At 41.1% G+C, this 17,654-nt stretch overlaps 1 protein-coding gene across 11 annotated transcripts in view; it reads right to left on the reverse strand.

The window, feature by feature from the left end:
- Window positions 1-17,654, reverse strand: part of NPAS3 (neuronal PAS domain protein 3) — a 628,833-nt gene that overhangs the window by 323,618 nt on the left and 287,561 nt on the right. For all 11 annotated transcript variants that reach the window (XM_081859318.1, XM_081859317.1, XM_081859314.1 and 8 more), the window contains one exon: window positions 11,393-11,475. In XM_081859318.1, coding sequence (XP_081715444.1) covers window positions 11,393-11,475 — 83 coding nt within the window. The remainder of the gene's footprint in view (window positions 1-11,392; window positions 11,476-17,654) is intronic.

The raw sequence follows: 17,654 nt of genomic DNA on the forward strand, positions 1-17,654 counted from the left end.
CTCAGAACGGCACCTCCTGCATCCTTTCCTTCTCTGGTAACACTTAGGAATACAACATGCACAAGATGATTTCACTGGAATCTGAATCCACCTGCCACTTGAAGCCAGTTAAGTGAAGAGGAAGCAGGAATTATCAGGAGTGTGATAACCTTGTGGTGGGCATTGTGTAGGAGACAGGAGAAAACCAGGGGTTCCAGTTGCCAGAAGCCATACATTTTCTATAACATTGTCTGTCAGTCTCTTTTCTGCTGCCCTTCCCAAGTGTTTGTCTAGCCAATTAAAAAGTTTACAAGCCAATACTAAGGCAACAAGCGAGGTAATTGTTCCAGTGTCTGTTTTCCAGATTTACAGTGAATAAGAAGCAGGTATTAACTGGGCTCAGTAGGTTGGTGTGTGCCATGTATAGTTGTATTTAATTACTATTCTAATTAAATAATTTAGCTGTGAATCTCACTGGGTGACCTTGGACCAGTCGCTGTCTCTCAGCTGAGCCTACACCAAATGGTTGTTGTGGGGTTGAAATGGAGAGGGGGAGAACACCGTACATTAAATTGTGCTCCTTGAAGCAGAGGTGGAATAGAAATGCAAGAAATAATGTATCCAGGGTAAATATATCTCACATTTACTAATGACCACTCAAACTTTAAACTTTATACTTTAAAACTGGCAATCTCTTCATCCAATGTTATCTGAAAGCATATTGTAAATGATATTAAAATGAAAAAAGGATCAGTTAACTTTGTCGCCCACATTATCAGTAATCTCAGCAGAGAGCAAACAAATGACATTTTTAAAAAGTGCAAAGATTTCTTTTAAAGATCAATTAATTTTATAAGTAAACAGATCATCCAGAAATTGGATGTTTTAAATCATCCTGACCTGCGCTTTGCAATCTTTATCCAATACAGGGCTCTCTCTCTCTTTTTTGCAGAAACAATTCACTATTCTAGGTTATTTATGTTTTAAAGTAATTTTACATCTGCAGAAAATAAGGCTAGAGCCCCAAATCACGACTGAATGAAGTCACCATTAAACACAGTTTTGTTGATGTAGCAGGGAATAAAACAATCCCTCTTCAACCTCTACAAGCTGCAGAAAGTCCTCCATTTCTGTTAATGACCCATTCCTTGTGTCTGATTCAATACAGCCCACTGGCTATGGAAATGACAACACTCAGCGGGTGACAACAAAATGGTCAACAAACAGTGCTGAGATATGTCATTTTCTTCAAATACTTTCTCAAGGAATGAAATGACACACTATGGTATTCAGTATCCTGCTCAGATCAAATATTTCTTTATTAAACGAAACTACATGTACCATACTTGCTGTATAAAATGCAGGTTTAAGTGTGTTGCTTCAAGCTTCAATTGCAAAACAATTTGATACTTGCTTCTTTGGGGAGCGAGTGGGGAGGATGTCTACAGTTTCCATTTAATATATTTATCCTGGACAGTGATCACAAAGATACAGTGCCTTTGGAAAAAAAGAACCTTGAAAGGAAAGCATTTCCTTACTAAAACCAATCTACTATAGCTAGACCAACTGGGGTGTGGTATCTCCATTTGTTCTGCTCCACTGTTTTGATATGCAGTGGACTCCCGCAATGATGTAAAAGTAATGTAAACCAATTTAATAATGATGACAAAACAAAAAACCCAGTGCACTAACTTTGGTACCATTGACAACTTCCATCTAGGAGCAAATAGCAGCTCCGGGAGATGACTTTCCATGAGACCAGCATGCAAGGTGAAGTGGTTAACCTCCATACCACAACTGGCCCCAAATATTGGCTCTAAATTTTGAGGCAATATTAATTTTCAAAGTTAAAACAAAAGCAGCAAGGGAAGAATACTGAAGAAGAAGCAGCTACAGCCTGGGAGATTGTACTATATGGTGATACTGGCCCTTCAAGACTATACCACTCCAAAAGAGGGACTACTTTTTGTAGCTGAGGAGGGAGTGCTGGTGCACAGATAGCTCACAGCAGAAGGTGGTGTGTGTGTTTGTGTGTTTTGAACATAATAAATATTATAGGCCTACAACTCCATGAGAGTCATCCTTTGAGAGCTACTCACACCACATGACAGAGCCTTTATTGGGCTCCTAGAACTGGAATGGGAGTGCAGTGAAATCAGAGCAGCAAGTAAGAGGTAGATTGGGGCTCAGCCAGACTTCCTTTTGTGCCATCTTTTCCAGGTGCAGCTCTGAGCTTTCCAGGTCCAAGCGTGTTATTTGTTGTCATGCCACTTTCCCTGGGGAAACCCGCTGTTGACCGCTGAATCAGAACAAACGGCAGTGGGTTTTCCTCAGAATGCCGTTTGTTCTGATTCAGCGATAAGCAGCAGGTTTTCCCAGGAAAAGGAGTGGGACATTTAAAAAAAACACACACTCAGGCCTGGGCCTGAAAAATACGGATCTGTGCCTGGAAACTGTGGCACAAAATAAAGTCTGAATGAGCCCTTAGTCTGAGCCCTTTTCATGGAAAATTGCTGTGGGAAAGCCTGGGAATAGCAAGCCAATTACACTGGTCTGTTTTACAAACCTGCACAACTTGGTAGCACCACAAAGCTACATGGGCCAGGGATGGGCAACTTGGGCAATTTGCAAGGGGCCCCTGCCTTGGTTCTTGAGTGTTCCGTTGTTCACCAATGGTGAGGGAATACCACCTAAGATTTCCAGCAAGGTGCCGCTGGAGAGTAACTTTCTGTAGCAGTTACCACAGGAAAAGCTGTAGGAGTGGTACAAGGCCAGGCCTTAAGGGAGGAATCCTGAGTAAGTAGAGGGTTAGCAATAGGCCCAAATCAGAAGACGTGTGAGACTAGTAAGCAAAAGGAAGCTCTGCTAGAAGGGGGCTTAGATCTGGAGAAGGTACTTGGGAGAAGCACAAGACCCATACTCCCTTATCCCCATGTAAGATAAAATGAAGTACAACTATCATTCTGCGTGATCCCAGGACAAACAAGGGCTGCCCGTGAAAATTTGCAGTCCATGCATGCAATAATTCTCACATGTTGCCCCCAGCTTTGTACACACATGCATGGGTCCTTGTAGGGGGCAGAAGCAGGGCCACTAATGTCACACCTGCCTTAGGCCCCATAAACCCTCCGGGTGGGCTGCAAAGCTGGCCATGATGGCAGGCCCAGGGTACTATTTATCTTTGGGCTGGCCTTGCACAGGATGCACAGATAATAGGATGTGCAAGCTATCTTGGTCATACAGTGGAACAAAGACATGTCATCCATCTATACCCAAAACACATCCAATATGATAGTATTGCACCAAGCAAGGTACAACATGTGTAACATAATAACAATAATAATAATAATAATAATAATAATAATAATAATAATAATAATAATAAATGCTGACATCCTTCCAATGGCTCCTGAAGATCTCATCTTTTCCGGGGAAACTTTGGTTTAATTATTTCCTGAGCAGCTAAGCCAGTAACCAAGCCTAAGCATGGGTAACTCAAAGAATCACATATTCTGTTGACCTCCACTTCTTTTTCTTTACCACCTCCGCATCACCCCCTCCCACATGCTGAATTTTCTATTGTAAGCCCCTTGGGACAGGTACCCATTCTTTTTTACTGATGCACCCTGGATGTAGGCAGAATTTTTCCAATGGTCTATTGAGGGTGAATTTGTATTTCTAATATGTTTTCTAGTTAACAGCAATGAAAAACATAAAACCATTACCAGAGCTGGCATCAATGCATAGCGCTGATATATATCATATCTAAATGACTGATGGTTTTCTCTGGAATGGAAAAAGCAGATATGATGTACTCAGAAACCTGTGCTTGAAATTGATGATGTATATACAATTTTCAGAGTTCCTTTCATCTTATAGTATAATGTATATACAATTTTCAGAGTTCCTTTCATCTTATAGTACAGGAGGGCATTGGTTATCTGGCTAGAATCCTGAATGGAAGCGGTTTCATTAGGGAGTGAGGATGCACTGCAACATTTTCCAAAGTCTCATTAGCCATGATAGTTAAGTTGAACCTCCATATTCAGATGCAGGAGATGCTAGGGACAAACCACCAGAGAGGGGTGCTGCCTTCATGCTCTTCTTATAAGCATGGCTATTTTTAGAAAAAGGATACTGGGTTAGATGGACTCTGGAGTCTTATGTGCAAGATAAATGAGTGAAGAAGGGAGTCTAGAATATATGTTCAAGAGTGTATCACTGACCCTGTCCCAGCAGCACTGCCTGTGCTGCCAGATTTGTCCCTTTGATGTATGGGTTTTCAGCTACATTTGCATAGGTGTTCTGTGCAGTTGGGATCCCTGTGAAATTGGGGGCTCCAACTGCATGGAAAACCTATGTGCACACAATGGATCTCTTTTTGTAGAATGTGTGAGATTCAGGGCCAAAGCCAATGGCAAAGCCCTGATCCTCCATCCATTTACCCTACACAAATGGAGAAGGTGTGAATAGAGATTTCATCTGCTATACTATGGCAGTTCTTATAGGAATGGGATTAAGAGTAGATTGTGTAGCGTTTTGGGGGGAAACAGCATGGTCTCTTAAAAATACTTTGCTCTAACACACTTTCTCTTCCCTTCTTGTCATCAATACCTTCTAGTTCTTCCCTCTGTTGTGATCAAAATTATTATCTAATAATAATAATAATAATAATAATAATAATAATAATAATAATAATAATAATAATAAATTTATATCCTGCCCTCCCCAGCCGAAGCCGGGCTCAGGGCGGCTAACAACACTAAAACAGTGCAACATTATAAAAACATTATAAAAATTAATTAAAATCAAAATTGATGGCAACCATAAACTAAAGTTTTGTAAAGATTGCCAAAGGAGGGAGTCAGGCTGTGCCCTGACCAAAGGCCTGGTGGAACAGCTCTGTCTTGCAGGCCCTGCGGAAAGATGTCAAGTCCTGCAGGGCCCTTGTCTCTTGTGACAGAGCGTTCCACCAGGTTGGAGCCGCAGCCGAAAAAGCCCTGGCTCTAGTTGAGGCCAGCCTAACCTCTCTGTGGCCTGGGACCTTCAAGATGTTTTTATTTGAAGACCGTTAAGTTCCTCTGTGGGGCATACCAGGAGAGGCGGTCCCGTAGGTACGAGGGTCCTAGGCCATATAGGGCTTTGAAGGTTAAAACCAGCACCTTAAACCTGTTCCTGTACTCCACCAGGAGCCAGTGCACCTGGTATAGCACCGGATGAATGTGATCTCGCAGCGAAGGAGTCTCGCTGCGGCATTCTGCACCCGCTGGAGTTTCTGGGTCAGTCTTAAGGGCAGCCCCACGTAGAGCGAGTTACAAGAATCCAGTCTGGAGGTGACCGTCGCGTGGATCACAGTGGCTAGGTCATGGCGAGAGAGGTAAGGAGCCAACTGCTTAGCTTGGAGGAGATGAAAAAATGCCGCCTTTGTTATAGCTGCAATCTGCGCCTCCATGGAGAGGGAGGTATCGAAGATTACACCCAAACTCTTAACGGACGGTGCTGGCACTAATTGCACCCCCACAAGAGATGGGAGTTGCCCTCTCAATCCCATATCATCCCATCCCAGCCAGAGGACCTATGTCTTCGAAGGATTTAACTTCAACCGGCTCCCACGTAACCATCCAGCCACAGCTTCCAAGCATCTGATCAGTGTGTCTGGGGCCGAGTCAGGATGGCCATCCATCAACAGATAGAGTTGGGTGTCATCGGCATACTGATGGCAGCCCAGCCCAAAACTCCGGACAAGCTGGGCGAGGGGGCGCATAAAGATGTTAAAAAGCATCGGGGAGAGTATCGCACCCTGGGGCACTCCACACACCAAGGAGTGGCGGGATGACAATTCCCCCCCAAGCGCTACCCTCTGTCCCCAACCAGAGAGAAACGAGCGCAGCCATTGAAGGACTGTGTCCTGGATCCCCACGTCGGCAAGGCGGTGGTCCAGGAGTTCGTGATCGACCATGTTGAAGGCTGCTGACAGGTCTAGAAGAATCAGCAGCCCCAACCCGCCTCGATCCAGCTGCCTGCGGAGATCATCTGTTAGGGCGACCAGAGCCGTCTCGGTCCCATGAGCAGCGCGGAAGCCGGACTGGAATGGATCCAGAGCCGATGTTTCATCCAGAAACCTACCAAGCTGTTCAGCAACCGCTCTCTCAACCACCTTACCCAGGAATGGAAGATTCGAAACCGGGCGGTAATTGGATAGATCTAAGGGATCTAATGATGTTTTATTTAAAAGTGGGCGCACCACTGCCTCCTTCAGTTCCCCTGGGAATGTCCCGCTGCCAAGGGACAAATTGATGATATCCCCCAGGGGGGCCCGCACCTCGTCTGGACACACTCTAATCAGCCAGGACGGGCACGGGTCGAGAGGACAAGTGGTGGGCTTTCCAGCTCGGAGGAGTCTGTCCACATCGGCTGGGGATATCTGGTCAAAGTGGTCCAATACTGGACCCGAGGACAGTCAAGGGGCCTCCAGTTCCTTTATTGTATCCAAATTGGCAGGGAGATCATGGCAGAGCAACAGGACCTTCTCCGCAAAAAAGCTCGCAAATGCCTCACAGCTACCCCTCCTTCTTCTAGTTGTTCAGTTGTCTCCCATGCTAGGTGGTTTTGATTCTTCTTAAAGCAGAGCAAAGAGAGCTAGTAAAGTGGGGTGTCTGCTAAACTTGTTCTGTTCTTCAGAAACTAATAACTTCCATATTCTTAACTACTGTTGGCCTAGCTTAACCTCTCTGTTCTACATGCTTGCATCCCAATAGCCTTTCCTGGCCGATGAGGACAATTCTTCACTTCATACGGTAACATCTGCACTGTTTTACAATGGTACTACATACATAAGAGGGACAAATACCATCAACAAAATTGCATTAGTCACCGGTGCACTAAATCTTATTTTCAAATGTCCCCCCCCCCCTCACCACCAATAGCCATATTTATTCAACACCAAACATTCTACTATAGATACAGGACTCATATCAACATTAATAACATCTTAAGGATAGTGTTTATCCTTAAGCAGTTTTAAGGTTAAGCACTATTGTGTACTCATTAGGAAGTTTGTGATGTTTATGGAAAAGAACAAAAAACCAGCGCTTCAAATTGTGTACATTTTAAGTGGCCATACCATAAACTTCACTTTTGATTGTTTTATAGTATAAAATTCTAAGGTATCCTGTTTGGTTTAAGAAATTTGAAAAGCAACTTATTTAAATATGCGGAATTATCTTGAGTTGTTCATACGTGAACTTAAAAGCCGTGCAACACAGGAAAATTAAGTAATTATGCCTCCAAGTTATTTACTGCAATTAAGCTCATTTATCATATGCAAATTAGTGCAAACTGGTCTCATTAGCTACTAAATTACTCAATATGAGCTGAACAATGTAGCACTCCAGTTTGTAATGAAAAATCCCTGTAGAGGCAAGCAGGATCAATTAAGCTAATTTGCATATGCAAATATATCATCTAACTTTTACTTTTCCCTATATTTAATCCTACATTTTCTGGTCATTCTTGATTATCTAAAAAGGATGGGGTCAATGACCATCTTCATGATATCTTAGTCATGCAGTTGCAACTAGAGGAGAGGTCCTGTACAGGTTGCTGCATTCTATGCAGACATTTAAGCCCAGTTTATCAGAAGATTATTCAACAAAATATTTTAGCATTCATCCAACCTTATATCCACCCCAAACCCCAATTTTAGTCAGAGAATTTTAGCCAAAAGTTGAAAGTGTGATATAAAGAGACAAATCCACTAGGATGTCTGGATGAAGTTAAAAACTTTACACTCATTAATTAACTGGTCTTTATTCTGAATAAGCTATTCCAATTATAAGTTCACCAACATTTTTCAGCTGTACAAAATATGCAATTTCCTTTTCTTGTTTTATATAAAAAAAAATTGTGCCTTTGGCCCAAAGCTGCTGTGATTTTCATTTGGATTGTATATTTGCTTTTGACACTGTCTTGCAAATGTCTGATTCGACTGAGTAACACCGTCCTCCTCAAGAATCTAGATGTAAAATAATACAAAATGCTGTTTTATTTAATTTTTTATGACAAATTTCAAATTAGATTCATCAGGTTGAACACTGGTCATTGGCTGTAATAATAGACAGACTGAATGATTGATTAGGTGGCTGTCAGCAAATTCATCATATAATCATAATGAGAGGATCTGTTCTTAGCAGATATTTATCTGTCTGTCTGAATGCATTTATACATGCAAAGATAGGTAGGTATGGGATTAACAGATAGGGAAAGCCTTCTCCCGAGAGAAAATCTTGGACATTCTCTTATGTCTGAAGGCAGTATGGGGAAGATTTTTAAAAAAATGTTTTAAAACGTTTTATTATGTTTTTATATATGTTGGAAGATGCCCAGAATGGCTGGGGCAACCCAGTAAGATGTGCGGGGTATAAACAGTAAAATTATCATTATGGAATGAGACATCCCTATTTTCATTGGATAAATGTTGGACGATATGGTGAACAATGGGAGACAGTCCTATGCGAACTCTTTCCAAGTTCAGAAAAGCTGTTTTGGAATAAGAGCAGATTTATTGATCACTGCTGGCAATTAGGGTGGTGGGAGTGGTAAAAGAAAGCCATTAATCTCCGTGAGAAGTCTAGTTAGGGAGAAGTTTTGAGTCCCACTGCAAAGCTTCACAGCAGTGATCTACTACTGGGGCTGGACAGCCATGCAGCTGTGGCGGAACTGGGTCCATTTCATTGGCAGAGCATCTGCTTAGCACATATAAGGCCTCAGGTTCAATCCCCAGCATCTTCAGGTAAGGCTGGAAAAGATTCCTGCCTGAAATTCGAGAGAGCTGCTGCCAGTAAGTTTAGACAATACAGAGCTAGACAGACCAAAGGTCTGGTTCAGTATAAGCCCACTTGCTTTGTTCCCCTGCCCTCCAATCTATCCCCCTAACTAATTCTGCAAGAAGCTTCTACTCTCACACCTTGATCAGATGTAAGTGCAAGTTAAAGGAGGGCAGGCACATACGTTTGCTGTAAAAGAAACAAGCAAAAGTCTGAAGAATAATTTGTGACATACTGTGCATAAGTTTCGTAGGCCACAATCAACTCTCAGATAAATGATCTAGATCTGCAAGCCAATGAAAGAGCCACAATGTATTAGTTAGTCTTTGAGATGCCATGGGACTCTTTGTTATACGATGGTACCTTGGTTCTCGAACTTAATCCATTCCGGGAGTCCATTCAACTCCTGAAAGCATTCTAAAACCAAGGCAAGGCTTCTGATTGGCTGCAGGAGTTTCCTGCACTCAGGAGGAAGTAGCGTCAGAAGTTCGGCTTCTGAAAAACGTTTGCAAACCGGAACACTTATTCCGGGTTTGTGGCATTCAGGAGTCGATTTGTTCGTCAACTAAGCCATTCAATAACCAAGGTATGACTGTATTCAGGAGCTTGTGCTCCAACAGGTTTCCCTATTGGGACCATTAAGTTTCTGTGCTTTGGTACAATCTGTTATATAGCATGCTAAAATAATACACAGCATTTTCAGATTCTCTTTATCAGTCCGCATCCAATTATTATCTCATTCGGGTTCTTTTTTTATTGTTGGCCTTCTCTTTTCTACATGTCACTTAAAAACTTTCGGGTTTTAAGTTGGATAAAAATTAACTGGAGCAATTTTAGATGTCCAGTGCTGTCCAGAAGGTCATTCCTTAACATATATTTGGTATAATATTAATGGTAAGGTAAATACAGAAAAAAACCACCATGAAATAAATCTAGCCACCAATATAAATGATGAAATACTTATAACTTCCCACATTTCAAATGACGCATTCTATCTTCCTCTAAAAGTCTACAATAAACACGACTGTAAAGAAACATCAAATAATATTCAATTAAAATTCTATCATAATCATCTGAGATGCTTCAATAAGGTCAGGATGAACAGTACACATTTTGTAAATAGCACTCTGATGAATTGTATACAAATCTAATTTAATTAGCACTTTCTGAATCTTTGTAATGATGCAAAATATGGGCACAATCCAAGCTCTTTAAGCACTTTTAAGTGTTGCTGATTTAACAGCACAGAGCTAAGCAGCTCGAGTTCTCCTATTGAAATCAATGTGGCTTAAAAGTAGCAAACTTTGGCCGTATTGTACCCTATATGTTAATACATTTTCATAACAAATTAAACAGATTATACAACAGAGTGACCTGAAAGCTTTAGCTTATTTATCTTTTCTTAGATATCAACAGGGTAACAACGCAACAAAATTCCTGTGCTATGCGCCAGACATCATATGCAATCTTTATATGTTTGATACGATACATTATCATGATCCGCTGGCAGAATAAGAGCATGCAAGTTAAACTTGAACCAAGGTCACACAAATAACAAAATCACTTAATTCACAATCTCAGCATCCTAGAGAAACTCACACGGCCAATAGTTTTGAATCATTTTTAAATTGCCTCTAAACTTTTCTCTAAAGCCATAATGAAGCTTTAAAACATGGACATTACTCATACCGGTTCTGAAAGCTGCAGCTGCATAATGCAGGACAACAGTTTCCCCATCCTATCAGTTTACAAAGAATATTTCTTATTGCTGATATGTTGTCTCTCTTATCTTAAGATAGCATTCCATTTTGAACAAACTGATTAAGCGAGCATAAACTTCTGATAAACAGTGGTTATTTTCAGTGCAGTGAAAGAGCCCATAATCAAATTAATTTTTTAAAATATCTTGACTAGCCTGACAAATTATGCCCATTTTGATCCTATTGCTTGGATTGTGATTCTGTTTAGGCTTCTTGTGTCATAACAAAACCGAAACACGTGCACAGCGCATAAGCATTTGTCAAGATAATCTGTTTGGCACATACTACCTAAGAATGTCATGAAATTTTGGGGAACACCACACTGATTATCTAGTACATCTAAGATCTAGAGGACATGCTATCTGCTATCTTCTAAAGAAAGATAACTATCGTTTTGAATGTGACAGTCTACAGCAGTAAAAAAGAGGAAAAGGTGCTGGAAAACTAAAAACAGGAGGAGAAAATCAAAAATCAAAATGTGAACAAGACAAAAAAAAATATATAAATTGTTTTCACAAAATAGTGTTTATACTTAAACAAATGCACACAATCATTTGGGGAGCCAACTGCTACTTCACAGTGCAATACGACTAAGTTGTGTGAGATCTAAACCATTACAGCACAAATAATACTTGCCCTCCCTCTCTCATTAACATTCTTTCAACCATGGCTTTCTTAAAAAAAAAAAAAAAAATGTAAAAAAAAACCAAAACGCATCATACAAGCCGCAATAACATCACACAGTAGCCGAATAATTGACAGAACTCTTAGATCTCGTTACTAAGTATACTTAACTTTCGTTTTGTGTTGTAAAGCCATTGTTTTTACCTGTAAAATGTGGCTTCCCAAATGTGACTCAAATACTTCAGTGGCAAGTGCACTGGGGCTTCTCCTGCGCTGGGCACCTATAACTGAATAAAAAAGCAATTATGTTGCAATCTCTACACATTCAGTCACAATGCATCCCTGATCTGAGACCAATTTATTGTATGTATTATTCATTAAAACGTTTCGTTCAATCTCGCATTTGAAAACCACTATTAAATAAAACACTTGGGGGGACACCACACAGCTCAACAGAACCCTGGTTCTCCACTTGCCCCTCAGTGTGCAGGGATATACCTACTGGCAGCACAATTGGTCATTGCAGGGAATGGGTCACAAAGTGCATGTCTGCATATCCTTGCTTAGATCTGTTCCTCTGCTTGGCCATATTGGATGAGCTCCTGAACTCACGGGGCTTGACACAGCAGTGTGGGGAGGCTCAAAACGCATGCAGGAGTATAGATCTCCCATTTCCATCCTAGTGATGTGCTTATGTACACAACTGTGTGTGCACAAGGAAGAGGGATTGTGGGGAAACAGATCTCTATGGGGTACCCCTCTGCCTAAGCACTGTGAACATACAGGGAAGAATCATTACTGACAATAATTTCTTGTTAAGGATTTGGATTGAAATAGTGTGATTGAATTGGGGGGGGTCTAAGGGTCTAGGATTTGAACAGTCTTCTTCTTCTTCTTCTTCTTCTTCTTCTTCTTCTTTAAAACAGACTTCATCTCAGGGATCACACCAGCAGAAATATTTTGAGGACAGGACTGAATTAATGGGAATATAAAATAAGTCCAAATAACAGTATGATATATGTTTTGCAAGTCTATGTATCCAAAGGAATCTGTGGATGTACAAAACATTTCTAAAATCATCAGGGATGCCCTCAGACTAAGGGTCAACATTAAACACATGCTTAATAATTTGTGTCATTCTTTCATTAAAACAAACAAACAAACAAACAAACAAACAAACAAACTTTATATAGTAGTCATGGTGAGGAATGAGACAGACCAGGATTCAAGACGATGGTGTTTGGGATGGTGAGCAAACATTTCCTCCCATGATGTGGTCTCAGGGAAAATTCTTCCGCCACCAAGCCACAATTCGGCCTGGAAAACTGAAACAGTGGAAATGGCTGCTTCTGTCCCATGCTGAATAACAGCTGTGTGTGCGTGCTTGTGACTAAAAGCAGCCATAATGAAAGAAACTCACAATACCAAACAACACATTTAGTTTATATGTTTTTTGGTGCCAATATAACCTGGGCATTGCCCCATCTCTTTGTTTTATCGTGGCTACATATTTTGTCTCTACCCTGTGTCTTAAAAGCCAAGGAACTAGGTCCCATCTAAAAATTAGGGCCAGGAGTTTTTAACTCTTTCTCTGACTGACAGAGAAGCAACCAGTTGCTTTCCTCCTGACTAAGGCTCATTCTTGCAAAAGGAAGCTGGATCTGGCTAGAACATAAGTTGAGTGGCAACTGCAGTGGTGGATAGGGGAAGAATTGAGTGCGCGGCCTTGATTTGCACAAAACAAGCAGGGCCAGGATTTTAAAGACACAAGGTTGAGATGGAAACTGCAGTTCTTCCCTGAGTTGCAACGAATGTCCTTCTGAAGAACTTCCTCTTCCCATGCCCAATGACACTATAAAGGCTGCTTCCTCTCCCACAAAAAAGGTACAGCGCAAGGTGCATTTGTTCAAAGCAAATTAAGTAGATGAGCAAGGCTTGTCACTTCGCTAATCCCAACAGCTGTATGTATCTTGATCAGGGTGGAGGAAGGGGGGTGCCAATTTTCTTTCTAATTTCACACCTTCATTTCCTATGCTTGATGCATTTTCCCAAACTGTCTGTTATAACCATTTAGAGAAATATTTATTCAAAAGCCAGGACAGCCAGAATGCACAAGAAGAAACAACATTTCTGGGAGTGCTAATGGAGAGAAGTTAAGAGAGCTGTGCACCAAGATCTCTTGCAACATCAAAGAAGATGCCATCACACAGTGCACAGCTCTCAAAACACACTGTCTGAGAGTTGCCCTCCCCACACACTGAGCATCCTGAATGATTCACTGCAAGAAATTTGGATCCAACCTCTTGGAACATGTGGTAAATCCATTCGAAGCAGCAAAACTGTTTTGATCATACTACCAGAGTAGAAACGTGATAGGAGCCTAGTTCTGATGCAGCAGCACCACATTCAAAACTATTTTATATCCAAGTATTAATTGTGGTGAAGATTTTAAAACTATATGCAGTGGTTCATTAAGGGGTGCACAGGCAAAGAATAAAACATTTTACTACAGAGTTTGATTTCACACGATCCACTGACACTGCATGAAGAAACAAAATGAGGTGTCACAAACAAAGGAAGTTTCCTCCTTCACCTTATAGAGAGAAGGGAGACTATGGCTAGCTGGGACTCATGCTCAGTTAAGGACATAGAGCTCTTACATGTGTGGGCTTCCACTTCTGTGGAAAATATATGCTTACAAACTCCCTTGGCAGTGAACAGAAAAGGCCTTGTGTGGGTGGAGGCTGCAAGTATTCACTCCCATGTCTACAAGGGACTCCTGGACCCAAGTGAAGGTTTCCAACATGCAGAATGCTGTTCTAATGGAATCTAGTCTTACTACAGTGGTGCCCCGCAAGACGAACGCCTCGCAAGACGGAAAACCCGCTAGACGAAAGGGTTTTCCGTTTTGGAGGCGCTTCGCAAAACGAATTTCCCTATGGGCTTGCTTCGCAAGACGAAAATGTCTTGCGAGTTCCTGCAGGGTTTTTTTCCTCCCCCCCCTTTTCCTAAGCCCTAAGCCGCTTATCAGCTGATCCGCTAAAAGCCGCTAAACCGCTAATAGCGCTAATCCGCTAAGCTGTCAATGGGCTTGCTTCGCAAGACGAAAAAATCGCTATACGAAGAGCCTCACGGAACGGATTAATTTCGTCTTGCGAGGCACCACTGTACCAAATGTTTAATTACACAACCCATATAATGTGTGGCACTTAACAGCAAGCCCAAACATAAATGCACCTTATATAAGCAGGAGTTATTGTAATACATAATGTCTTGTTGGTACCAGTCTGATTATCAATCAATCCAGTGAAAAGAAATTTTAGAGCAATGATTTGTAAGTACGCTCTATAATATCAAACGTCAAATCTGATCTCTGCACACAAAGACATATGACACCTACTGACAGGAGACTGGGGATATTGGTTTAGAAGTGTAACATTACAGATGTTACATGTAATTTCTTTGCAGGAAGCATTGCACTGTTTATATTGAACAACAAATTTACTGCTGGAGTAAAGTAATAGCCAGCAAAATTAGAGATGGTGAACCAACACTTTGTGTCATCTTCATCTGCACTTAGAAAGGAAATCAAGGTCATATATAAAACCAGCTCAGTCTTTCTATTTTATATAGGAGTATTTATTGAAACAGTACTTTGGGAGAAAAACAATAGATTTTTTTTAAAAAACGTCAGAATCATTCATTTCATAGAGGGGCTGAACAGAAATGTCACAGTAGTGCCTTGTTTCAAAGTAATCTCTTTTATTTTGTCTTTTCGCTCTACAAGATGATTTCCACTTCTGTGATCTTGAGTCATTTTGCTCTTCCCTGATTCCGTCACTCATTCCCCCCCCCCCAAAGATAAATTAACTTCTGCAGTTTCAAGCATTTTTGGTGAAGTGCAACACAACTTCACAGCATATTAAATTAGATTTAGTAGGGTTGCCAGACACGAAAACAAATGGCCTTCCTTCCCTTTTCAAAACCTTTCACTATAAACTCTATCCCCCATAAGAAAGCATTAAAAAAAACACACCACACAGTCAAAGAAATCCTTTCTTCTTTTGGTTTGTTGAGAAAACCTCCCAACACTCTTTTTAGTTGCCTGTGGAAACTGCATGTTTGTTTAGGAAAGCTTTCACTCTTTTGATACAGCAGTATCCTGGGAAGGATGGTAGGATATTAACATCAAGTCTGAACACTGTTATAGAGCATCAGACTACACTAGCTTGCAAAGCAGAGAGACCTAAATCTGTTGTCTTGATACCCACCCCCCTGCTTCTGATCCCTAAGGTTCATGTTTATGACATTTGCAACATCTGCTACAAATGCTGAGGTAAGTCAGGCACAACCTTATTACTTCCAATCTAATGCTCTCTTAATCCACAGGGCTTTTGTATGCCACAAGTATGTCAAGAACCACAGGATCTACATGGGGAAGGATGCAACACATGCATTTCTGAGATTCACAGTCCACAAAGGCATGTTGTAGTTTTAAAGTCCTTTTAAATCTACTGTCCACTTTGACCACAATTCATCACTCCCTCCAGTGCACGCCCCTCACCTCAAAAATAAAATAATTATTACAGATATTATGACATTTCCAGCACACACATCAAATGCCTGTGTGGCATAATTTAGCTTATTACTGAAGGATTTTTTTTTAAAAAAAATGTTAATGACATTTTAGTGAAACCTTGTAAACTTTTGAAAATTTCATTTTTTTAACAACTTGTCATTTTTCAGCTAGAATTATTTTGTTTATGTGTTTATACTGAAATGTTTGGGTCCCATTTCTGCCCTTAGGGCCCCCACAATAGCATACAATCCTATTGAGGATGTGGTGGCACTGTGGTCTAAACCACCGAGCCTCAGTCTTGGGCTTGCCAATCCTAAGGTCAGCAGTTCGAATCCGCACGAAGGGGTGAGCTCCTGTTGCTTTGTCCCAGCTCCTGCCAACCAACAGTTCAAAAGCATACCAGCACACGTAGATATATAGGTACCGCTGTGGTGGGAAGGTAAATGGTATTTCCATGTGCCAGAAGTGATTTAGTCATGCTGGCCACATGACCTGGAAAATCTGTCTGCCGACAAATGCTAGTTCCCTCGGCCTGAAAGCAGAGACGAGTGTCACACCCCATAGTCAAATTCGACTGGACTTAACCGTCCAGGGGTCCTTTACTTTTTACCTTACAATCATATTGAAAAACTGGGCCCAAACCAACAAGATAAATTTCAACAAGAATGTTCTACACCTAGGCAGAAAGAACCAGGTATACAAATATGAGATGCTGGACACTTGGCTTACCAGTAGTAAATGTGAAAAGGACCTATCTAGCGGTCTTAGTAGACCACAAGCTTAACATGTCAATTTTCTTCCCAGCCTTTGTTGCCATTAACTTTTCAGAATATCACATTTATGTGTGTATGTTTTTAAAGACATTATGATCACTGACATCAGCTGAAATTTGTATGCTAGGCTGCATAAACAGAAGTATAGTGTCCCACTCTCTTCTCCCTTGATCAAACTACACCTGAAATACTGTGTCCAGTTCTGCACACCACAGTTTAAGAAGGGTATTGAACGTATGCAGAGGTGGGCAACTAAGATTATCAAGGATCTGAAAGTCAAGCCTTATGAGTGAGTTGGGTATGTTTAGCCTGGTAAAGAGGAGACTGAGGGGAGATATAATAGACATCTTCAAGTATCTAAAGGGTTGTCACCTTCGGAAAGTGCTGGACTCTCCTTCCTTTTAAGTAGAGGGTTTAAGCAGACGTTTTTAAGTGGAGGTTAGATGGCCGTCTGTCATGAATGCTTTAGTTGTGATTGCTGCAAAGCAGGGGGTTGGACTAGATGACCCTCAGAGTTCCCTCCATCTCTACAGCTCTATTATTCTAAAAAGAGAATAAAAGTGGGGTCATGGAGGAGTATTTTCATACAAGAGAATGTACCAGGCAATGCCAACCCAGGAGCAGAAGGAATCAAAGAGGTACAGAAAAATAGCCAACATATGGAGATAGAAGAAAGGGGAAATGGCTCAAACAAACAAATATTAAATCAAATGGGAGGTCATCTGAAAAGGGGGGCTTCAATGGAAAGTATGGAAATGTAACTATTGGCATGGCACCAAGAAGTGATGTACTACATGGTTGTGATAGAGATGCAAACAAAGACATCACATTTCTACAAATAACCCCAAACCTCCCTTGTCATAAATTATCGCAACTTTGCTTCCCCCTCCTTCCCCCTTGATGCATGACATACTTCTTGATGAGCCATAAAGACAATTATGTCATCTACTTCTTGTCCATTATAACGTTTGGCTCTGTTTTTGTAATCGTCTATAAGAGTGCCTTCCGTTTGCCAAGAAAACAATCAAGCAACCGTTGATTGGAAACCATGCAAACAACCCATTATATAGCAGACTGCAGTATGTGTTTTACTATGTGAGAGGTGTGGTAAATA

This window comes from Podarcis erhardii, assembly GCF_964252035.2.
Source record: "Podarcis erhardii genome assembly, chromosome: 1".
NCBI lineage: Eukaryota > Metazoa > Chordata > Lepidosauria > Squamata > Lacertidae > Podarcis > Podarcis erhardii.